General features: G+C 37.4%; 2 protein-coding genes, 1 long non-coding RNA gene and 1 other non-coding gene across 6 annotated transcripts; 3 read left to right on the top strand and 1 right to left on the bottom strand.

Moving 5' to 3' along the window:
• The first annotated feature begins 1,516 nt into the window (after positions 1–1,516).
• LOC113677661 (uncharacterized) lies at positions 1,517–10,288 on the top strand. 2 transcript variants are annotated; one of them, XR_016188584.1, is made up of 4 exons: positions 1,517–1,604; positions 2,080–2,189; positions 2,793–2,837; positions 10,152–10,288. It is a non-coding gene; the product is annotated as an uncharacterized LOC113677661 (long non-coding RNA). The 2 variants fall into 2 exon arrangements; XR_016188583.1 differs by lacking the exon at positions 10,152–10,288 and having other exon boundaries at positions 2,793–2,931.
• LOC113677681 (uncharacterized) lies at positions 8,689–13,312 on the bottom strand. 2 transcript variants are annotated; one of them, XM_089212843.1, is made up of 5 exons: positions 13,087–13,312; positions 11,452–11,605; positions 10,887–10,995; positions 10,374–10,421; positions 8,689–9,408 (listed from the first exon to the last, which is right to left on the bottom strand). In XM_089212843.1, the coding sequence occupies exons 3-5, from the start codon at positions 10,990–10,992 to the stop codon at positions 8,840–8,842; spliced, it is 723 nt and encodes a 240-aa protein (XP_089068969.1). In that variant the 5' UTR covers positions 10,993–10,995; positions 11,452–11,605; positions 13,087–13,312; the 3' UTR covers positions 8,689–8,839. The 2 variants fall into 2 exon arrangements, with proteins under 2 accessions (XP_089068969.1, XP_089068970.1); XM_089212844.1 differs by lacking the exon at positions 13,087–13,312 and having other exon boundaries at positions 10,887–10,999; positions 11,453–11,587.
• A 5,491-nt stretch (positions 13,313–18,803) lies between these two features.
• Positions 18,804–22,332, top strand: LOC113677665 (monocarboxylate transporter 10-like). Its single transcript, XM_089212293.1, has 3 exons — positions 18,804–19,448; positions 21,256–21,625; positions 22,139–22,332. Exons 1-3 carry the CDS (start codon positions 18,804–18,806, stop codon positions 22,330–22,332), a joined length of 1,209 nt encoding a protein of 402 aa, XP_089068419.1.
• A 1,211-nt stretch (positions 22,333–23,543) lies between these two features.
• On the top strand, positions 23,544–23,616 carry Trnar-gcg (transfer RNA arginine (anticodon GCG)). Its single transcript has one exon. It is a non-coding gene; the product is annotated as a tRNA-Arg (tRNA).
• Positions 23,617–25,445: the final 1,829 nt, after the last annotated feature.

The raw sequence follows: 25,445 nt of genomic DNA, 5'->3' as shown, positions 1-25,445 counted from the left end.
TCCAATTCTTTGTTTTTCCTTTTGCTTATAATTAAAAGTTTGGTTGTAAGTTAGCGTATAAAATATCATGATTTTGTCTAATATTTTTTTAGAAACACTTTTCTTACCGATTCTTTTTATTATAATTAACCATTCATTCATCGCTGAAAAGGAAACTTATTATGGCAACTTAGCTTTGCAAACGTTATCAGGTCAAGGTATAGAGTATCGCTAAAATTTGAAATCCTTTATCCTTAAGATGTCGATAGGAAGTATTGTTTAAAAATTTTTATTTTTCTGTTACATGTAAAAGGATATTATTTCATACCATTCATGTAATTCTAATTATTTCATTTCTCATAACGATGATCAAACATTCAAATTAATATTCACTAAGCATTGGGTGTAAAACGATAACACAATTTTGCTTTAATTATGGTAAGTGAGATACAATTTCATTTTTTAATTGGTGCCGTTTTATTACATTACTTTAATTTGACATTATCACCCTCCTTACTGTTTATTCTTGTTTAATAACTAATCGGTATTAAACAATGATGTTTTTCATAGCCTCTTTTAATATTAATAGCGAAAAAACTCTAACGTGTAGAGTTAAGTTTTAACTTTTTGCACTCGGCCTATTTCCAGAGGGGCCCTGCTTGCTTCGTACGTTTTATTAAATGTACATATTGTAGAAGTGCATTTTTAACTAATCCTTTCCTATTTTAGTACATGCATTTTATTTCAAATACTCCAGTTATCACTGAAATCGGAAATTCTTTATTTTCACGATATTGATGGGAAGTATTGTTTCATATTTTTGTTTAACTGTAATGAGTAAGCAATTATTTCACGTCATTCATAAAATTCGTATTATTTCGTACCTCATGACGTTGTGTAAACACTCAAGTTATTACCAATCACTAAACAGTGGACGTGATAAGTAAACACAATTTTGCTTTAATTACAGTGTATGTTTATCGAAGCGTTCATTTCATTTGAATTGGACTGCTTTCATTATTTAATTCATAATACTCGTATTTAATAAAAAATTTCCTAATTTCCAAGGGTAAATTTTTTACCTGAGTATGACAACTGTCAAACCCTAAGAGTCCCATCCACTTTGAAGTGTTTTGACGTCGTTTATGTTAAAGTGTGGGTTTTAAGCGTTGTTTAAGAACAAAGTAACTTCTAGCCTGCCTAGTTTGAGTTGGTCTTATTGGTTTTCCTAATCAACCTAGAGTGATTCTAAACGTCTTGTAATAAACACGAATCTTTCGAATTTTTTGGTTCCCTTCTTTGAAAACAAATTATGAAAGTTAACAATAATTTAAAAATAGTAATGTTTTCCAGCACATAAGCAGACAACCATTTCCTGTTTCTAAGATGCGACTGATGCCTCTTACATGTTTGACCATTTGCAAATTAAAAATTAATCAATTTTTTGCTCATGAACAGATGTCAATTTTACATTGGATTATTCAAAAATCTGAACCACTTAAAACGAGATAGACCATTGCATTCGTTCAGTTCTTCGCGGAGAGCTAACCTATAACGAAGAGTTGGTGCAAAGTCAGTAGCGGAGGAAACTGAACAACGAAGGCCTAAGGGAGTGAGTAACGCTTGTAAGTTTTTTGCTTTTCGTGTTTGATGCAAGATGCTATTATCGGAGACACATCGGAAAACCCTTTTTTCGTATGGAAATGTTTATTCCTTTCAATCCCCGTACGCCGTACATGAGCATTCTAACTCACAAATCTGAATGTTGGAACAGGGATCTTTTCAAGGCCGGATTCTTACAAATTTGTCACCGAAGAGATAGATCTTATAGAGTCTAGCTAATCCAGTTCTCACGCAGCTTCTAACATTTTCAAAATCCTTGATAATTTGCAGAAATAAAGAGCAAGCACTGCGAGTAAACTGTCTCGCTTGGAAACTCAACAAAGTGACCCTCAACGAGGACTCGACCCAAAACCGCCCAACCCAGAATTGCTTCATAAATACATATGAATATCAGAATATTTCACTCAGAACTTATTGCGTGCTCATTTCATTAATATGCCCTTATGAATTCTTTGTTTGTTTGTTCCTTTTTCAAAGGAAAGTGAAGAGCCTTTTCTTGTTGTCGATAACTTTGGCTCTGGCCAAGTCACTTCCACTCGAGACCGATCAGGACACCGAAGTCGCGCTAAACAAGGACGAGAAGATTGGTAAGTGCTTCAGTTTTTATCAGTTTTATTAGAATCTACCTCAAGTCTAACACGGCGTGCAACATCCAACAATAGTTTCACTAAGCACACTTCTGTCATTTTGAAATCAGTTTCCTCCTCCTTTTTTTGCACCACTCCTTTTAGTGAAAGGAGGGGCCAGCAATCTTTGGCGCATTCAGCCCTTTTAACAAAATAAAACGATTTATATTTTCCTTTTTTTGTATATTTTTACTTGTCTTATTCCTTATTTTATTTTAAACATACTCATTTTCCACAAGAAAATCAGCGTGATCCCAACCTCTCTTGTTTTTTAGAAAAACCTGTTTTCGATCCCGATGTACCGACTGATTATCCGGGCGGTCAAATATATACGATCGGCCGGCTCAAAAACAGAAATAGTGATCGCTAAAGTAATTCCTAGTTTTGTTCTTGGATATAGTCCAGTGAATGCCCAAAAAGAGAAAGTGATTACCAAAACGTCTAAATTTGATAACTGTACTGTCTCTTTTTTTTCTTACTAATTTATGACTCAGTTACAGCTTTGTTTGTTTGTTTGTTATTTTTTTTTCGCTAAAACTTTATTTGAATATTGCTACTTTTCAGATACTGCTGATAAGATTGAAATCAGTGAAAGAGGCTATTATCATGGTAAGTCCATCATAATCTGTCGATGATTGCAAAAGTTTTTTTTTCTTTTTACTTTTTCAAGGTATTACAAAATATCATGTTGTCCTATGTTACGGTGAGTTGTTGGTGGACTGACTCCCCATCAATAATAATTCTGCATGCGCTAGTTTATGCCTAGCTTCGATAAGCGCTTCAATAATTTGGGCTCGTAAAGTGATACGCAAAGCTTTAGGAGCTTGTGGCCTGTTTTAAATAGAACGGAATGACAAGTCGTTACTAAATTTCATTTGAGTACACTCATTTTGCAGCGAGGCCTGATTAGCTCTGTTTCTAGGTGCGAACGTTTTTAACCAAGCGTAAGGCATTCCCATTTCCTTTAACCGTGCTGAAATTTCCATTATGAACAGAAAGCAAAGTCTTTCCCGTTTCCCTTTTTCAAATGAAGAGGCTGTTAAGTGAGTTTCCCTCCCTCTCAAATTTCGCTACTGACAGGAAGCTAGAGAAAAGCAACTGGCGCGAGAGCGTGCCTTATTCAAAATTAAGTTTAGATAACAATCAATGCGAGACCTCTATAGTTCTCTATGTAGCCCAAGTAATGCTAGTGGCCGTTAACGAACCCCCACCATGAAACAAGGGTGTTCAATTATCCGGAGGAAAATTCTGCTATAACGACGACTATCCTAAACAATCCTGAAACTGACCAGTTGCAAATTATATAATGCGGGGTGAAAATTGAGCTCCTTTGTTTAAGCTTCTTGTTGCTGGTAATTGCATATTTTTAACATTCTGATCCTTGAAGGACGATTTCTGGTGGTTACACTACCTTGCCGCAAGAATTTATTTGATATGAATTAAGATGGAGTCTTATTTCTTTCGACCTGCAATTAAATTACTAAGTAACGGTTAATTTGTTTGTTACGTGGATTTTTGTGTGCCCATGTTTTCAATTTTTGATTAAGCTTTAGAAGTGGATGTGCGTTAAGTCAAACTTTCACTTCTTAAAACGGTACTATGTGAACGTCAAGAACATCCTAGTAACAAGAGGAAATTTAAATTTTATCATGTGGTAGGATAAGGCTTTGAATTAAATTGGGGAGTTGCGGAAAGATTATACTTTTGTAAAAAAAAAAAAGAAAAAAAAAAAAGACATTTTGAAGGAGAAAATGACCAATTTGTGTCCCCACAAGACCTCAATCGAAAAACAGACAAATCAGTCATGAGTCCAAAGGAAATTTATTTTGAAGCTAACCTCATAGAGTCTAACTCAGATGCAAAGTTTCCAAGATATCCGTGAGATGGCCCAAAATTTTGTGAGGATGTTAGAGAAAGAGCCTCTTAAAATAATTGTGTTTTCTGGTAAAATTTGACGTTGTTTAAATCTTAACTCTTAGGTATTAGCGAGGGAATATATCTCATTGAAAACGTCGAAACAAAGCGCCTCTTGTTCCAGGACGGCCCTAAAAAAAAAAGGGTCTCGTGGAGCAGAAAAGGGGTGGAAGGCTCATACAGGCTTCAAAGCCCTAATGTTTCTTCTGTTCTCTAACAAGGCACACTGTCTTAACCAATCACAGGGAGCGTTATATTAAACCTCGTGCATCATACTATAAGCTACCTAAACATAATGACATATAAGCCCGGTTTGCAGAAAACGTGATCAAATTTAAGGATTGGACTTAATTTCTTAGTCAAATTTAGCCCCTAGCGTGATGTTGTTGTAAAGTACATGGAATGGCTTTATTTGAATACAGAGGCGCGTACTGGCAGTTCGCGCAATTTCTTTCGCTCTAGTACCTCGACTGAGTATGCTGATCATAAATCTTTTCCAGCAACGGAAAGTTATAAACTAAACGCTGATTTTGTCGTTCAATTCTCGATGCATTCAATACGCGAACATTTTGATTTTCCTACCGAAATTTCCGTTTTTTCCGTCTAAATGGTAAGCACCCCAGGACTCGCATGGAATAATTTATTATGTACCTGGCATAGGTAATTGTCTGTTGTTAGAATACATCAGTTGGGCATAAACCATTCCCCCTTCACATAGTCCTGATGGCAATGAAACTGGCTCTGTTTGGCCACCTTATGATGTGTTATATGGACTCTTGGCAAGGATTTAACTGCCACAGCAAGTGGAACGACAAAACTGGTGCTCTTATTGGGATTATTGGCTTTCCAGCAAATGACCCATTCGAAGTCCAGAGTAAGGTTTGGTACGAGGGGAGGTTGGTTTGGCATGGTCGATTCGAATTCATGTGGAAAAGAGTTACAAACCACGGAGCACATAAGGGCATTTTGCTACATTTTTGTCCAGTAAAGTCTAAATACGTTGATGTAAATCATTGAAAAGGCTTTTACTGGCTAAGTATTTAAATAACTCCTAAAAACGGCTGATTACTGGGAAAACAAAGCATTACAGGGCATTACCATGAGAAATAAAGCCGGCCCATTTTAACAATAGCCATGGCCAAAAACAAATGGTACTTCATAGGTAGGTGGCTGTGTCGGTAGGCGGAATGATCACAATAAGGACTAACGTCGTCTTTTTGTCCGAATCTGCAAATTTTAAAGGATGTAATCCAATATTTATTTACAGAAAATGTAGCTTGTGCTTCATGCCTTTTTAATTAATAGTTTCCTAGAACAGATTGCGTGGCTCTGTTTGTGCTGATATCAACAAAATAATATTGAGAAATAGCACCCGCGCAGAGTCTGTTGTGTATTTGTTGTCGAAGATACCGAGCCGGCAACCCCGATACTTGATGATGAGGGTGGCTAAGGAGGTTCTTGATCCCTTGTTACCTTCACAAATTTTCCAGTGTTCTCTTGTTCCCGAAGCTTTTTCGAAATTGTCCCAATTGCGTTCAGCCGTCATTACTTTTCCATTACGGTTACAACACCGAGGCACTAGCTGCCGAATCGTAAACTTTTGGACCAAGTGATGGAAGCAGAAGCATACAAAGTGAACCTAACGTTAACACAGATGCTAACCACAGGCAGACCGTACTCTGTGCTATTAGCCTCTAGTGTATAGCGGTGATTAATTTGATTTCAGCTATGTCTCTGATCATGAGGTGTCGAAATATGCAACTAACAGCCCAATTTCGATATTTTAAAAAGCAACTTAAGCAATTAAGGCATTACTACAAGACTTTGTGGTATAAACCCCTTTGTGGTAAAAACCCCACAAACTCTATAGCTCCAGAGCCCAGTGTTGATGGCTAATGTTCAAGGAGGATTAGAGTTCTCCTATAAAGCGCAAACGGAACAGCTCGTTCCGATTTTAATGATAATTAACAGAGTTTTTCTAATTAATTGATTTTTTGCATGGGAATCCGGTTTGCTTCCAACAGTTATGTGACAAGACACTTTTAAAAACCTCTGTTTTCTCAGATGAAATACGAGAGTTAAGACGGCTCTGCTTGATTAGGGGTATCAAATGGTCCATTGTAATCTCCAAGTGCTCGCAAAATTAAGGTCTTGCTCGATTTGCTCGCAAAATTTAGAAGGGTGCTCACTTGCTCATGCTCACAAAATTTTTGTAACTGCTCGCGCGCTCGGATTCTGGATCACTCACAATTTAGTGAATCATACTCTATACATTACGAAATACGTATAAGTGTATCCTTTCAATGGGCTGAATTGGAGGTACCAAGGAGATCTTACTCCGTTTATACTACAAAAACAAATAATGAAATCAACTTGAGAAAGTGAAAACGGACTGCTGTCAGCGGTAAACTTTTGCAAAGTACTGCTGCTTTCCAGTTGTACGCCCTAAAGTGCTCGCTTATCGCAAGGAGAATTTCATCGCTAATCGGCTAAGGAGAAATTTTTGCTGTTTTCAGGAAAGAAAGACTTTATAATTGAAGATTTAACACTGTATATTCGACCAGTGGAGGGCATCACTTATTCTCTAGTAAGAGAAAAAATAAAGTCTTATTCCGAATTAGCGAAATAATTTCCTTTCCGATTTACAATAGACATGTTTTAATTGTTCAATTTCAGTTTCCTAGTTTTCATCTTTCCCGTTTAAGTAACGTCCATTCACGCCGCACTTCACCTTTATTGTTTATGGATCAAAGAGATGGTAAGGGTTTGTACCCGTGAAGTGGTTTATGTAAAAATTAAAGATTTTAGGTATAAATCTGTTGAAATATTCGGTGAGATCGAGGAACAATCGTCATTGTACAAATTATAGTCCTATCTGGAATGTTTTCGCTTTGTTGTTATTCTAAACCGAAAAAAATTGAAGGGTAACTTTAAGCTATCGGTGCATAATAGTCGATGCACACAAAGCTCAATTTTACTCAGTGAGATATGAAATTTTTGCTTCTAACCACATATTATAATTTTCAAAGGTAAATGCCCTTCGATAGTTGTGGTTGCTTCTGATTGTTTAAAAAACCATGGAACTTAATGGGCTCACTCCAAAGCCTGAAAAGGCCACTAACCATAAAACCTTTATTTCATCATGCAAGACCTGCACGGAAAGTCGCCTAAGAAAACTGGTCGTAATATTTAAAAAATAGAGAAGCCTTGACTGTGCTCTGTTCTGTTATAAAGCACGCAGGAAGCGGCTAGAGCACGAAAGAAGTGAAGGGAGAAACACGAGACGTAGTCGAGTGTTTCTCCCCACTTCTTGAGTGCTTTAGCCGCTTCCTAAGTGCTTTATAACAGAACAGAGCACAGTCAAGGCTTCTCTATTTGTTTTATAATAAAGAATCCGTTAAATTACCCGAGCATTACTTTCAATTTTCACAACAAACTTTATTTCCAAAGCGAACAACAATGTCGTCAGCATGCTCTATACTCTCATATAGCACGCTACAATAAGCCAATCAGAATCCTTGTTAGAGTGGTTAAAATAATCTGATTGGCTGTTCAAGACTAAAGCTGTCAAAAGTGTCAAACCATCAAAGTTAAAAAACCATCAAAGTTCACATTCCACGATAGTTTACAAACTAAAATAATTCGGCAAGTCGAATTTAACACTTTTGCCTGAAGTTTTTAAGTCTCTAAGACAGAATCTTGAAGTGAAATGTTCAGTGAACTTCAGCCGAATTATGGCTCATAAAAACACGCGAGTTTTTTCACATGAGAAGGTAGAAAACAAACTGTTCAAGGCGAATGTCCAACGTATCGGAAAGGATATCAGAGCAAGCTCTTATTTTTTCCCTCGAAAGGCGGCCGATGTAGTTTCTGAGGCTTGCTTTACTGTGATGACAGGAGATCGCCATGATGAGCAAACCGCGATGAAATTCAGCATGATATTCGCTCAGACACCGTCATGATTAGTATGAATTTTAACAATTATGCCAGTTTGGTTATATTTTTCATCATTTCTGTTTTGTTCTGTTTTGTTTTTGAACACTGAACTTTATATACTATACGAGTGTTAGCTGTGTTTGATTTTTATTACCGTACGTAAGCTTGCAATCTAACTGAGCGTGAAAATCTTTAAAACTCGGAATGTTTATTTTGTTTTTCCTTTGAGGATTTTCGTATCTGCTCACGTTTTAATAACGTAAATTACGGCGCCTGGTATGTTTACAAACCTTTGTTTGATTCTTCTGTTGCTACTTGTCGGCTCGCTTCAGTTCTGAAATTTCACTTTCAATTATCGGAAAAAAGCTAAAAAGAAGTCCCGGAAAAGCTCGAACATAGTATAATTGGCAGATGGCGTGACAGCTTAAGCTCAGCTCTATGCTCTATACTCTCATAGAGCACGCTCTTTCAACCAATGACAGCGCGCGTTATATCCGAACTTTATTATAAAAGTTAACAAGGGGATGGGAAGAAAAAATTAATTTCTTATCCCTTGACTTCCTTCTTCATCAACTGTCTTCGATTATAGATCCATGCAAACTAGATCATCTCTTTTAATTTGTGCCTTTATTTTTCACACTACAGTCAAAAGCTTGAAGTTTAAACATTTAACAAACTTGCATTACAACCCAGGAAAAGCTACTAACAGTTCCATTATAACTGCTACCCTTAACGTTGTTGGCACGTTTTTTTTTATCGGTCTAACGCACTTTGTGTAGTATCCAGTAGGCTCGGTTGTAGTAGTTGGCATCAGCACCGACAACAACAGGTGAAGTAAGGCCATTAGCATTCCTCCATCCCCCTTCTGCTCCACGATTCCCTTTAATCGGTGGACCAGTTTGAAACAGGAGCCTCTTCGTGAAGGTGTTTTCAATGAAGTACCTGCCATTACTTACTGGAGTAATCATCCAGTAGGCTCGATTGTAGTAGTTGGCATCAGCTCCGACAACATCAGGTGCTTTGAAGCCTGAACTAGCCGCCCACCCATGCTCTGCTCCACGAGGCCCTTTTATGGCAGGGCCACCTTGAAACAAGTACCTTTTCGTCTCGGGGTTTTCGATGAAGTATTTGCCACCACCTAGAGGAATGATCTTCCAGTAAGCTCGATTGTAGTAGTTGGCATCAGCTCCGATAACAGCAGGTGCTTTGAAGCCTGAACTAGCCGCCCACCCATGTTCTGCTCCACGAGGCCCTTTTATGGGAGGGCCGTCCTGGAACAAGAGGCGCTTTGTTTCGACGTTTTCAATGAGATATATTCCCTCGCTAATACCTACGAGTTAAGATTTCAACAACGTCAAATATTACCAACAAACACATGTATTTTAAGACGCTCTCTCTCTCTAAGATCCTCATAAAAAATTCTTCGTTCATCTCACGGATATCCTGGAAACTTGGCATCTGAATTACACTCTATGAGGTTAGCTTCAAAATACATTTCCTTTGGACTCATGACGATTTGTCTGTTTTTTGATTGAGGTCCCCTGGGACACAAATTGGTCATTTTGTCCTTCAATGTTCTTGACGTTCACATAGTACCGTTTTAAGAAGTGAAATTTTGACTTCAAGCACATCCACTTCTACAACTTAATCAAAAATAGAAAACATGGGCACACAAAAAATCCACGTAATTGAACACCCTTGTTTCATGGTTGGGGCTTCGTTAAGGGCCACTAACATTACTTGGGATACACAGGGGACTATAGAGGTCTCGCATCTATTGTTATCTAAACTAAGTTTTGAATAAGGTACGCTCTCGCGCCAGTTGCGCTCCTGTCGGTGGCGAAATTTGAGAGGGAAGGAAGCTCACTTAGGAGCCTCTTCACTTGAGATTGGGATACGGGAAGGGCTTTGCTTTCTGTACATAATGGAAATCTAAGCACGGTGAAAGGAAATGGGAATGGTTACAGTAAGAACGTTCGCACCTAGAAACAGAGCTAATCAGGCTTCGCTGCAAAATGAGTGTACTCAAATGAAATTTAGTAACGACTTGTCATTCCGTTCTTTTTAAAACAGACCACGAGCTCCGAAAGCTTTGCGTATCACTTCACAAGCCCCAATCAATGAAGCGCTTATCGAAGCTAGGCATGAACTAGTGCATGCAGAATATTATTGATGGGGAGTCAGTCCACTGAGAACAACTCACAGCAACATTGGAAAACACGATATTTTGTATTACCTTGAAAAAGTAAAGAAAAAAAAACCTTTGCAATCATCGACAGATTATGATGGACTTACCTTCTTCACAAGAACCTCTTTTAGCAATTTCAAGCTTATCAGCTGTATCTGAAAAGTAACAATTTTCAAACAAAGTTTTATTGAAAAAAATCGTATATATTTATGCCAATTGACCGCCCGGATAATCAGTCGATACCTCGGGATCGAAAACAGGTGTTTCTAAAAAACAAGAGAGATTGCGATCACGCTGATTTTCTTGTGGAAAATGAGTACGTTTAAAATAAAATTTCAACACTCTATATTATATTGAGCTTTGCCAGAAATGCTAAGGAATAAGACAAGCAAAAATATACTAAAAGGGAAAAAAATAAATCGTTTTACTATATTGAAAGAGCTGCATGCGCCAAAGATTGCTGGCCCCTCCTTTAACTGAAAGGAGAGGTGCAAAAAAGGGAAGAGGAAACTGATTTAAAAATAATAGAAGTCTTTTTAGTTAAACTGTTGTTGGATGTTTCACACCGTGTTAGACCTGAGGTAGATTCTAATAAAACTGTTAAAAACTGAAACACTTACCAATCTTCTCGTCCTCGTTCAGCGCGACTTCGGTGTTCTGATCGGTCTCGAGTGGAAGTGACTTGGCCAGAGCCAAAGTTATCAAAAACAAGACAAGGTCCTTCATTTTCTTTTGAAAAAGAAACAAACAAACAAACAAACAACGAATTCAGAAGTTAATATGAATGAAATGAGCATGCAATAGGTTTTGAAGGAATTGTTCTAATATTCATATGAATCTATGGAGCAATTCTGGGTTGGGCGGTTTTGGGTTCGAGTCCTCGTTCACTTTGTTGAGTTTCCAAGCGAGACAATTTTCTGGCAATGCTCGCTGCCAGGAGTTGCGAGAGAACTGGATTAGCTAGACTCTATAAACTCTATCTCTTCGGCGACAAATTTGTAAGAATCCGGCTTTGAAAAGATCCCTCTCCCAATATTCGGATTTGTGAGTTAGAATGCTCATGGACAGCATACGAGGATTGAAAAGGAAATAAACCTTCTCAAACGAAAAAAGATTCTTATGCGTCTTCGATAATAGCGTCTTGCATCAAACACGAAAAGAAGAAAACTTGCAAGCGTTACTTACTCCGTTGGACGTCGTTGTTCAGTTTCCTCCGTTACTGACTTTGTAGTGACTCTTCGTTATAGGTTAGCTCTCCGCGAAGAACTGAACGAATGCAATTGTTTATCTCCTTTTACGCGGTCAAGATTGTTGAATAATCGAATGTAAAAATTGACATCTGTACATAACAAAAAATTGATTAAACCTTAATTTGCAGATGGTCAAACATGTAAGAGGCATCAGTCGCATCTTGGAAACAGGAAATGGTTGTCTGCTTATTTGCTGAAAAACATTACTATTTTTACTCTTGAGGTTTGACAGTTGTCATAGCTAAAAAATTAACCTTTGGAAATTCGGAAATTTTTCATTAAATACAAGTATTACATAATGAAAGCAGTCTAATTCAAATGAAATGAACGCTTCGATAAACATGCACTGCAATTAAAGCAAAATTGTGTTTACTTATCACGTCCACTGTTTAGTGATTGGTAATAACTTGAGTGTTTACATAACGTTATGAGATACGAAATAATACGAATTTTATGAATGATGTGAAATAATTGCTTACTTGTTACAGTTAAACAAAAATATGAAACAATACTTCCCATCAATATCGTGAAAATAAAGAATTTCCGATTTCAGTGATAACTCAAGTATTTGAAATAAAATGCGTGTACTAAAATAGGAAAGGGTTAGTTTGTGCGGTTATTGCTAAATTACTTGATTCAGAACTTCACGTTCGTTTGTGTACCTAGAAATGTAGATACTCCTATTTAGATAATAAGAAAAGGGTATTCAATTTATTCAATAGAGGCGACTGTTTTCGAAAGGTTCTACAATATATTTACAAAGTGCCCACACGACAGCTCAATACTGATAATTTCATAAATATTTGTAAAGCTGGGTTGAAACAATTTCCTAAATATTCCTGTTTAAAAAGATGATTTCTGCTTCAGATATTAATGAATATTTAGTCCAGAAAAATACACTTATGCAGTATGTACATTTAATAAAACGTACGAAACAGGCAGGGCCCCTCTGGAAACAGGCAGAGTGCAAAAAGTTAAAACTTAACTCTGCACGATTTCTTTTGCTATTAATGTTAAAAGGGGCTATAAAAAACATCATTGTTTAATACTGCTTAGTTACTAAACAAAGATAAACACAAAGGAGGGTGTTAATGTCAAATTAACACCATAATAAATTCACCGCAATTAAAGCAAAATTGTGTTTATCGTTTTATACCCACTATTTAGTGATAGGCAATAATATAATTTGAGTGTTTATTCATCGTTACGAGAAATGAAATAATGTGGATTATATGAATGGTACGAAAAAATCATTGCTTATTTATACATGTAATAGAAAAATAAAAATTTCAAACAGTACTTCCTATCGACATCTTAAAAATAAAGAATCTCAAATTTCAGTGATACTCTATACCTTGACCAGATAACATTTACAAAGCTAAGTTGCCATAATTAGACTCGTTTTCAGCAATAATCGGTAAGAACAGTGTTTCTACAAAAATATTTCACAAATCATGATATTTTATACGCTAACTTACAACCAAACTTTGAATTACAAGTAAAAGGAAATACAAAGAAGTGGAAAACTTTGGTAAGTGCAATAAGTGACAAATTTTGCACAGATCTTTACCTTGAAAAGTGATCAGCTCACACCTCGACGAGTGTTCAGGTGAGGAGTGAGGAATGAGGAGTTCAGATGGCCGGCGAGCCATAGAGAGGCTCCCAGGCATCATTGAGACGAGATCATTTTTATGACCCTAAGTAGTTATAAAAAGCGCGTTCTGGCACACTTTGAAAACAACCTTGATTTCAAGGCAACTCATGAATTAACCTTGATTTGAAGTCAACCTTGATTTAAAAAAACAGTTTTGACACATTTTCAAAACAACCTTGATTTCAAGGCAATTTGAATTTTTCATAACGTCTCACTCGTGAATTTTGAATAGAGTGTGAATATTATCAAAATCTTTCGGACGCGTCCGAAATTTTTCTAATTTATTTCCTTCAAAAGTTTTTCCGAAGCATCCGGATTTTTGACATTTATTTTCTACAAAGATTTTTCTGAGGCGTCAGAATTTTCTCATTTATTTTCTATTAAAATTTTTCTGAGGCGTCAGAATTTTCTCATTTATTTTCTTTTAAAAATTTTTCTGACGAATTCGGAATTTTTCGCGTTTTTTTTCTACAAAAATTTTTCTGAGGCGTCCGAAATTCTTCTCATCTATTTTCTAAAAAAATGTTTCCGGAATTTTTCTTATTTATTTTCTTAAAAAGTTATTCTGACGCGTCATAATTTTTCTCATTAATTTTCCACAAAAGTTTTTTCTGAAGCGTCTAAATTTTTCTCATTAATTTTCTTCCAAAGTTTTCCTGACGCGTCAGAATTTCCTCATTTATTTTCTTCAAAAGTTTTTTTCGACGCGTCCGGAATTTTTCATATTTGTCTTCTACAAATGACCCTCAGAAGTTTCTATTTATTTCAAAGTTATTTTCCTTCAAACTGTTTCGGACGTGTCAGAATGGACAAGAATCGCTTTTTAAAAAATTACGAAACGATCTTGCGCAGATGAAGGAAATGTTCAAGAAAAAACATGAAGATGTTGAGGTCATTTTCTCGAAATTGGTGGCGGTTTACCCAGTACTAACCGTCGCTTAAAATGATTGACCTGATTTGGTTTCCAAGAAAGACAGGAAAACCTCACCCAGCAAAAATGACGCAGAAAAACTGAAAGACAGTATTCAATGAAATGAAATTTTTGCTGACTGCACTAATATACGATTGAATCTTGACAATGAAGATGGATGCATGAAAACACTTGTAAGTAGACTTGATCAAGCTCAAAGGGACACAAGGAGACGTAATGTGTTTTTTTCAAACTTGTAGGGATAGGTTTTGAAGTGATTAAAAGGAATTTCAGGAAAGAAAATGTCGCAACTATTGAAGTTGACTGATTGTTCACAAGCCCAGGCTTATTTTTTGATCAATCTTGTTGAGTTAACTGAAAAGTATAACAAGTTAGCTTTCAGTGATTTACTAATGCGCTTCTTTAAGACTAATCTGAAGATTTTCAGGACTATTTGTGGAAGTGATCCCGATATTTTTATCTAATACTTTTTGTGCCTTGGATACCTATCCAGCGCATAAAGTTTAATTCTGTTGAATTTGCATATCTTTAGAATTTATGTCGAGAAATAAACAGAGAAAAGCCATTTAATTTTCTTTCAAATTCAATCTTACTTCGTTATTTTTTCGATCATCTTCTTTTATCTGTTCTCCTATAGCGTCAACATGAACCTTAGATGAGATTTTTGCTTTATTTTTCAACTTTCTTTTCAGTGATTCATACAGCTTAATCTCGTGCAACATTGAGTTGAACTCCATATCAGAGATAGAATTATTTTCAATCGCCTTTGAAAACAACCTGCTTACTGACAAATTTGGAACTTTCAAATGTGCTCGCTCACGATGCAAACTTGTCCTTTCATTTATAACGTAGAGAAAATGTCGAGACCCAAGAGATCCATTAAGATCACTGATCACTTTAAGTGCACCTCCACCAATGTTATTTACTGCATAACCTGCAATTATTGCAAAAAGTTACACATGGGTGAAACAGGAAGACGACTATGTGACCGATTCCGAGAACACCGTTCACGACGTAGAAAGAAATGACAGTGACGCATCTAAACCAGTCGCCAGACACTTTAGTCTCCCTAATCATTCTTTACAGCTTAGGGCAGTTTTCGGCCTTTCCCTACATCTTGGCAGTTCGGAAAGCCGTAAAACAATTGAACAAAAATTTATCTTCCAAATCGGCACTCTTAATCCTCACGCTATCAACGAGCGCTTTTCATTCACCAAATTTATTTTTATTTTCTCGTCACCATATTCCCTTCAATAGTGTAGCTCCATTTTCTGCATATAAACCCACACACAACCCACAATTCTTTCCATCGCTCTGACGAAAGGCTAACGCTTAAAACGTTAGCTTTTAAACTCTTTACGGTGGCTAATTTACGTTTTCAACTCAGTTGTTAACATTAAATTACATGTGTTTGCCTACTCTGTTATAGTCATGGTGTATTCATAGAACAAAGCAACTGTACTTTTTCACATTCCGCTATTAGGGCAATCTCGTGAAAGCTAGCCCTTTCATTGTTAAGGATCGATAGTCATAATATTGTCCATTCCAAGGCAATTCCTTTAACGAAGGAACTGTTATCTTTTGCAACACACGGTGGAAGGTCTGAAATCACAACCCTTGCTGATGTTCGCCTAATGAATAGGTGAACATCAGCAGGGAGCAATGCTGCACGTAATTTGCCGTGACATTTTTTCACACCTATCCCGGAAAAGCGGTGTCAAAAAAATAATTTCCGAACCGATATTAAAAGACCGAAAGATCAATCTGAGATAGAAAAGACTTCGAAAATGCCGTAACTCAGCTCAGACATGACACCTGTGTAAAAGTTTTGCATATTATTGCTGATGGTACGATAGTTACCACTCGGCTACCAGGCTTGGATATAAGTCAAAAGAGATGAAAACAAATTGCCAGAAATTCGTAGTACTTTTAACCTGATTTCAGCTAAATTTTCTATTCGCTCTGTTGAAACGATACGACTGTAATTCTTAGAACAAAATGTGAAAAAAAGATTGGAAAACAATTTACAACCTAATAAGATACACGAAAAAATTTCTCTGATTGGTTAAATTAAATACAGTTTTCAGGTAATTCGATGCAGAAGAGGGTTAATTCAGTGCAAAGGAGTAACTAACCAGCCTGAATAATTCCTTGAACTGTTTAGCCGGACTTTGAACTTTTTTGCGCCTTAAAGATGTGAAAATATCATTGCATATTATTGTTTTGATCGTAAGCGGTTATTTTGACCGAACGCACAATGTCAAGTGCAGGGTTTGAATAAATTATTTTTGCACTTGATGCTCGCGCTTTGCCTCTGCATAATTATGATAAGCTATCTCAAAATTTTCATTTATATTATTAATACGTAATCACATGATTTTTCTCGTGCAATTTGGAGTAAATAAGCACTTGAAAATTTTTTCAAAGACCACGAATTTTGTTAGTCTTTGAAAAAAATTTTCTCGTGCTTATTTATTCCAAATTGCACTCGAAATCATCTGATTACCAAGACAACCATATGAAAAGCTAATATTCTTAACTTTATCACCCGGATAAATAAATTCTCACAGAGTCGCAGTTTAAAAAAGCCAAGTTTCTCCACTGTTTCAGGGGTGCCAAACGATTGCGCTATTTTAGTTCCCAATGAAACACCCGGAGATATAAATTCTCACAGAGTCGCAGCCTAAAACGACCAGCCTTCTCTGCTATTACTATTTCAGGGATGCCAAATGATTGCACTATATTTTAGTTCCACATGAAACACCCGGAGAAATAAGTTCTCACAGAGTTGCAGCCTGAAAAAGCCAAGCTTCTCTGCTGTTTTAGGGATGCCAAACGATTGCGCTATTCTAGTTCCCAACGAAACACCCGGAGAAATTCTCACAGAGTCGCAGCCTGAAAAAGCCGAGCTTCTCTGTTGTTTCAGGGATGCCAAATGATTGCGCTATTTTAGTTCTCAATGAAACAACATGAATAAACTGGTTACATGAATAAAATCTTGTAACCAGCATGAATAAAACGTAACAGCTTTGGTGGGAGCGACAGGAGACCGTTCTTTGTTTTGTTTTGTTTTGTTTTTTTCACTCTCTCGTTTTTAATTTTATGAGTTACCGGAGCCGTGGTAATACAAACCCTTGTTCCAGTAAACCATGTTTAATGAAGCCAAACGCTTTATCATTATAATCGTTAAATTTTTGCAAACTGTTTAAGAAGACCTGCAGCGTACGATGGAGACGATTGTTTATTCAAAAAAACAACGCATCCATAAAGATTTTTTGTGATCCGCTGTTTGTCCATAATTGCAGCCTTCGACAGCTTTCCTCTAAATAACCGGCATTAAGTTATTTAAGCCTGAAGAGTCTTCCCCCCGCAGAGTACCGATGAGAAAGTCTTTCATATTATCAATAAGCTTATGGCTTTCTGTTGATTATGTAATATCAAGTAAAATTAATATCTGCTGTATGAGCTGCGAATTGAGAGAGTAATATGTAAAATAACTTTTGCATCAGTTTAGTAAAGTGATGCTGGAAAACCAGGAATGGAGTGAGCAAATCCATTGAAGTGATCCGTTGGAAAAATCATTCACCGAATTTTACCAACGAATAGCTTGTTACACAAAATGAATAAAGTTGCTTCGCCCTCCTGTCCCTTTTGTCCTTCTGAGTGTCGGACCCTGTGGCATTTGTTTATAAACTGCATGCACGCAAGTTCTTTTTGGAATAGATTCCAGGAGTGGTACTCAATCTCTAGTAATACGAAACTGCTGCTGTCAGAACTGGAGGTTATGTTCGGAATTATTCGCTGTCACACCTACCGTTTAGCCCTCAACCATCTCATTATTTTGGGTAAATATTTCTTATATGTTAACGCTCTAAATACCATAACGTACCAATTCGATGATTTGTCTCACTTGTGCGCTAAAAAATTAATCTAGAAAAATATGTTGCAGTCACTTGTAATAAGGAGAAGGAATTGAGGAACAAATGGAAATTTTTTCTGTCTTTATAAAATTGTATTGTGTCCTTTTTCTTCTCAACTTTTGTATTTTGATTTGTTTCTTTTCGCTATCAATTTATTTAATAATCTATTAAATTCTAGAAAATTAATACCCCATGTAGTGTAATTAAGAAACAAAATTCGTATTAGTGACTCGAACAATTAACATGCAAGCAATAACTTAAATAGATCAACTGTAATTTAGTTTGACTTGTGTAATTGAGTTATAATATATGTAAGTAGTGCAAGTTAATGTAGTGTAAGCGTCGTGTAAGAAGTAAGTATTGTGTAAGTACATATGTAAGTATAATATATAGAAAAAATTAACATTAAAATTAAAAAATAATAAATATTTAAATGATCCGTTGGAAATCATGAAAGCATAAACGAATGAACTCAGATTTTCTAAACATTTATTACGGAGTGTCCACTTAAGTGACCTTACCTGACCAAGTGGTAAAGCTGCAGATGTTTAGTTCGTAAATTGTTGAAATAAAGAGGTTTCCAGCGCTGCACAAAGCTCTAAGATCTTATTAATACGTGACCCATGTGCGTCCTGGCTCATAATGTAGATAAGATGCGGGATTGCGACACTAGACTTATCTCAAGAGGAACAAGATAATGTCCTCTTGAAATGTCAACAACCATTAGAATGTTTTTCCCATAGACATCCAGCTGACTTTGTATTGGTACTTAAACTACTGATATGAAAGGAACTAATATCAATGAAAATCGTCTTTTTAACAGCCTGGGTTGGTTCCCGGCCATCGGCCTGACCTTGGTTTGGTTTGCCAGTTTTCTGGCTGTATATCTATGTGATCACTTTGGATGTCGCATTACATGTTTTATGGGAGGAATCCTATGCATTGCAGGTTTGTTAGCGACCTCCTTCGCTAAAAGCCCCGCTGTCATGCACTTTACTTACGGTTTGATATGCGGAATGGGGGCGTGTTTCATTTACAACTCTTATTATCTGGTTGTTGGAACGTATTTCAAACAAACACTCTCGTTAGCTGTTGGTATAACCACATTAGGATCTAGTGCAGGTGTCCTTTACAACGGTCCGTTGCTGCAGGCTCTTTTGGACGCGTTTGGATGGAGAAACACATTTAGAATAATGACGGCAACCTTCGCTCTTGTTTGCATTTTGAGTTTGAATTTCAATCCAAATGTAGTAGAAACAACATCGGAGGTGGATGAGGAATCAGAAACCTTAGACGGGGAACAAAAAGTAGAAACTAAGAGTAGAATCACTTTTTACTGCAGCGTGTGGACATTTCCTGCTTACACTTTTGTGGTCATTTCTATAACAGTTGGAAGTTTTGGCATGTTCATTCCAATCATCAATCTGGTTAGTATACAGCTTTTCATAGTATAGCTAATTCTTCGTCACTTAAAAAAGGAAAAAATATTTGTTAAATGTGTCGATATGGGCGAAGGTCTACATTCAAGAAAATCTGTATTTTGTATGAGTTCCAGATCATGTTTGCATGAGCACTGCACGATCATGTTAATAATTGTGTGCGACAGTAAGGATCAACATGCACGGGCTGTATCAGGTTATGTGTTATGCGGAAGGTCTCGGTTGTTAAAACATCAGTTAGCCTAGTCAGAAGTTTAAAACCAAATAAACCCCGTCTTCACAGCCTCCAGGCATTTAGGCAAGTATTTCCCCAGGATTCTGGTATTATTTCGGACGTGAATAGTCAGCCTGTTCCAACCATCAATGTGGACGAGGTGCATTGCAGCTATCCGTGTCTACTTACTAACCGCATGGAACAGGCGAGTTACAACCACTGACTCTATGACCCACACACCAAATCAGTTTACAACTTTTTCAAATACAACCCTTTTTAAATTTGGACGTTTATTTTGAAGATCTGTGGAGTAATGGGAATTCCCTCTGTCGTCTCCTCATCTCTCTGTATGCTCTATTGACAAATTTATGAAGCCACAATTTGTATAAATCCTAACTAGGTCAAATATTATGAAGATCTTGGGATCAAGGCGCAGAGTGCCTCTCGATTGTTGATTTTCATTGGCATTACCTCATCCCTTGCACGGATTCTATCAGGAAAACTGTGCAAAAATCCAAAGATTAACCCAGTATTCGTTTATCAGTCGTCACTGTTTACCGGTGGTGTATCTGCTCTCCTGTTATCTTCTGCAACCAAATACTGGGCTTTAGCTGTGCTTATGGAACAAGCGACGGAATTTTTATATCAACATCGTGTTACATCTTACTTTGTTGTGTGGACAAAAAAGAAATACAGCTTCATTCTGTATCGAATGCCTGCTTTACTCGTTTTCAGCAGCGACTTGCGGACCAATTGCTGGCAAGTATTTCTCCACACAGCAGTTAAATGCTACCCTCCTAAAAGCCATTTCGTTTGAACTTAGGACGCCTGCATGATCATGTACTTGTTATTCAACGGTTTTTTTTCTACGTAAGAAAAGGATTTCTGTCATCTAACGGTGTGAAAACGTAGATCCCTTTCTTTCAAAGTAAAGGAAAAGATGACCTGTATAGAGAACGATACATGGGTGGTTGTAGACATGCAATTTCTCTTCGAGTGTTCGACTCGATAGCTTACGAGTGAGCTATCGAGTTGAACACGAGAAGAAAAATTTCTATCTACATGTTACCTACAAGAGAAGTCGTCTTTATTAATGAATGAAAAAAGATAGGCGATGCAAGGCTCAAGATGAAAAATGCTTTGAATCATTTCAGCACTCGAAACAATGGGCATAACTTTCAATTTACAAAATTATCAGTTCTTGACTTTTTCCCCTCCACAGAAGCAATCGTTTCAGGTACACGGCCAAAATCGGCCTTCTGGCAAACTCGCCTTCCAGAAGTCGATTCTCTCGGTAACGTGTCAGCTGCTTATTAGTGATGTTAAATGCACGTGAAAAATCGTCGGATTTTTTTCACTTGTGTTGTTACAGCTTCTACCGCAGGTTACACGATAAATGGCTCTCACGTAACAGTAAATGCCCCATAGAATTTCTTTGCTAGGTAGCTTTGAGAAAAATAGTCGTGGTGCGAAATAGAACGCAGAAATATAATAATTTCTCCTTTTGTCTTCTCTTCTTTCTGTATTCACTATTGAAAAACTACATCATCGTTACTTAACACCAGTATTAATTTTACCCAGGTCAAGTACTGTGAGGATCTTGGGATCACAGCGCAAAGTGCCTCTCGACTGTTTATCTTCATTGGCCTCACCTCATCACTTGCACGAATTCTGTCCGGAAAACTGTGTAATAATCCAACGATTAACCCAGTATTTGTTTATCAGTTGTCGCTGTTTATCGGTGGTGTATCTGTGCTCCTGTTACCTTACGCAACCAAATATTGGGCCTTAGTTGTATTTAGTTGTGCATATGGAACAAGCGATGGAATTTTTATATCAACAGCCAATTACATCCTACTTAGCTGCGTGGATGAAAAGAGAAAAACTACTGCATTTTGTATCGAATGCCTGCTTTATTCATTTTCAGTTGCGACTGGCGGGCCAATCGCTGGTAAGACTTTCTCTAGACGGATCTGTAGAGGTTCTCTCCTCCGATTGCCTCTGAACTATAGACCATTTCATGTACCTGTCTTTAGATTATTTTCTCTTAAATTAGGCGGAAAAAGCATGAAAAGGCTTTTGCATAGCAGTTCATATGCCCATTACAGGCTCTTTGCATGGCAGCAATCGGTAAAAGATGCTCATAATGCGAAAAAGGAAATAGAAGGAAGAGATACAATGGTTGTACAAGGAATGACAGCTTCTCCTGCTATCAGCCACTGACTTTAAAAATACCACACTTCGGGAAGTTTCAATGTTTGAAAATGTTTACGCTATCGAAATCGTTCTAATTTCATGACTGCCTTTGCATTTCCAGTATCTTTTCCATATCATGACCTGTTCAATAAATGACAAGTTCTGAACAGGCCCCTGAGGAGGGCCCATGGGAACAACTGAATAACTTGTCTCGCAACGCTTTATCTGAAAGTCTCTCTTGTATCTTTTGCATCTTTATTCTCCACAGGTTTAATGGCAGATCAAACAGGAAACTATATCAGTTCGTTCAAAATGACTGGTGGTGTTCTGATGTTAGCATTTGTTATTCCCTTTGCATTGATTTTCATCAACAGGAGAAAGTCTTCAAGTCAGTCTAACAGTGCCGGTCAAGAGAAGTTTGTGACGAGGAAGCAACAAACACTACTCCTAGAGCAAATGTGACAGTCAATGACTTTCCTAATAACTAAAAATATATCATATCATTACTTGAGATTTAAAGACTTTTTTTCAGTTTCAACGTTGCCAACCTTTTTTAGTCTGTTGACAAGAGTTCTCAGAGTAACAGCCACTCGTCTTAGGAGCCTCGTTGGCTCGGTATATAGTAATCTGATGCACGCTGTTAGGTGAAGAGCGTACAATTTGTTCTCCTTTGAGATAAATATTTTTGAAAATCCGATTTTTGCTAAAAAGCGTTGGTAACTGGAACTTGTGATAAAAATAGATGTATGTTCTAACACGTAGCTACCGGTACGGAGTGCTTTGATTTCTGCCACAGTAAAATTTCAGAGGTTAAATTATTGCAACACTAACGGGCAATGGGCTCTTTTCACTTGCGACTTTATGTAACGTCATTAGAAGCGTAAATATCTCGCATGATAAAAAACAGCAACAGAAGCAAACTGCACATACTTTTTTACCTTACGTCACTGACAGAATGATGACATTTCTCCACCTCTGTCGCGCTCGCCAACAATTATTTGTAGTATTGAAAACTGCATGAACGCGACTGTATCGTAAGATTCCTAGCTACGCAAGAGTGATTTTTTAAATGTTTTATTTTTAAAAAGCCTCTCAGCATATTCCAAGTGAGCATACAGATCACAAAATGTACGAGCGACTCATATGATTATTTTTCTAGTATAACTTCAATAAAACTACCCACGCAAAATCGTATCTAAGGGACCACACCGGTCATTATTTATCTTAAGGGAAAAGGGGTTGGGAGATTTTAGGGGATGACATGGTTTCCAGGGGACGGAGGGGGGATCAGTTGTCGCTGACAGAGTCGAAAGGGGGGGGGGAATATAGAAAATTTACTGCAGCAGAAGACATTTAAAACAACGAAAACATTAAACGACTCTCGTGGGACTCTCCTCGCTCACCGTGGAGTCCCTGTGGCTCAGTGGCTAAAGCGTCGGAGCCCGGAATCCGAAGGTCTGAGGTTCGATTCCTCATGAGGACTCAGGATTTTTTCTTTGTCCCACGTTCGTGACAAGACGAAAAAAATTTTTCTCTATTCCTTTACCGAGCTCAAAACTTGCCATCTCTCTTATTTCTATCTACAAACAGTACACTATCGACATTGCTGATCCTAGCAATATGTAGGACGCGTGTCATACGAACTTCGTAATAAACCCCTCGCTCACAGTGGAGTCTCTGTGGCTCAGTGGTAGAGCATCGGAGCGCGGTATCCGAAGGTCTGAGGTTCGATTCCTCATGGGGACTCAGAATTTTTTCTCTGTCCCACGCTCGTGACAAGACGAACAAAAATCTTTCTCTACACTTCGATTTCTTTCCCGTTTCTCAAAATAAACAAGTCATTTTTTATTCTTATTATATCAAACTCATACTGCTCGTTCGGTCAAGACAGCTGGATATTAGCATCGTTCCTTTTTTTTTGCGTTTTTCTGAACTTTGACTTGTCACAGTCCATGAAAACGCAAAAAAGAAAAAAAAAAAAAAAAAAGAACTCTGCCAATATCCAGCCATCTGGACCTCACGCTTGGTCAATACACATATATATCAAAAGTGAATCAAAAGTGAATCAAAAGGCTCTTGGAGCCAGCTCATTCATGTTATGGCTTAAGTTTGCATTGATTTCTTGGACTCGCTGAATATAGGTACAGTTGAATTCGGTTTATGTGAACTTTCAAGACTTTTGGAATAAATTTTCTTTTATTTTTGGGCAGTTGTGTGATAAGAAAAGTTGTGCATTCGTCGTGATGGGAATTAGAAAAAGGGTTGTGTGGGGTGGAGGTGGGATGTGCAGAGGTCATTAGGCAGTGTCCTTTTCGTTGGTGTGTGTATGTTTGTGGGGCCGGTTCCTCATGTAAGCCAATAAAAATATAAGGCACATATGTGAAAATCAGTGTGTGTACACCCCTGAACGTGTACACACACTGAGATATATCAAGTCGAAGGAAAAGTTTGGGTCTCGGTTCGTATTTTTCTCAACAAAATCAACACATCTCGGTTAAAAAGATAAAACGTATGGACCACATGCAATACTGCGCGTGTAAATATACGGTGGTGGCATCTCGTTTACATCTGCATCTACATCTACTTTGATAAATTCTGTCCAGGCATCACACCAACCAACTCGCGCGCAAAAGGAGAATACTATATGAAGGCTTGAAACTATATTAAGAACGATTGTGATCAAGAAACGGACAAGGGATATTCCACAATAGTGAAAATAATCGTGAAAAATGATCGCGGAAAAGCGACTGCATGACACTCGGTAAGTTGTAAGATGACATATAATGATTGTTATCACGTATCAGAATAAAAAACAGTATAAATTCTCAGTCTGCATTTTGTACCCGGTCTGCAGTCTACATTTTATACCAAGTCTGCATTATGTACCTGGCCTACAGTCTGCATTTTGTAATGAACGGATTGGTTTTGCTGTTTTTGTTCGAGCGAGCCTCAAGTCCAGCCGAAATATTGGGGCTCGCAAAAAAATTTTAGCGAAACTATCTTGGCCGTTATAATTGATGTGTGAACTGTATGTTGAAAAGCTCCGTAGGACAAGCGCAATGATAGAGCAATGATAAAGCAATGATTACTTTATAGCAACTGAAGACGAACGCAAATGCACGGCTTAACAATATGGCTGCCTCTGATACCCTTCTGCGTGGTCACAGCGTGTGTTGAAATGAACCGCTCGGGTCTCCTAGGTGTGAACATTTCGGCTTCTCAATTCAAGTTCCATCTTTAGAAGTTCGGAAATGTGATTTGCGTTTATTATTTTTTTTAAACCATACAAACATTTTAAATCTTTTCACGTGAGTTTCTGAGCTTCATCGAAATTAATTTTGACTTTTACTAAGTGGGGAGGGGTACGAAGTGAGACTACTTCCGTTTACGGTACACAATGCAACTTCCATCCGCGGAATACAACTTCCGTCCACGATAGACAACTTCAGTCAACATCTGCTCCACCACAATACCTCGTTCATTGCTTTCAGCATGAATGAGCTAAAAATTGAAATCTTTAGAGTCCGACCTTTAAGAAGGAGACACTCAAGTCTGGGTAGAAAAAACTCTTTCCG

This window comes from Pocillopora damicornis, chromosome 7 (genome assembly GCF_964200805.1).
Source record: "Pocillopora damicornis chromosome 7, jaPocDami1.2, whole genome shotgun sequence".
Classification (NCBI taxonomy): Eukaryota; Metazoa; Cnidaria; class Anthozoa; order Scleractinia; family Pocilloporidae; genus Pocillopora; species Pocillopora damicornis.
This window is presented reverse-complemented; position numbering and strand designations above follow the sequence as displayed.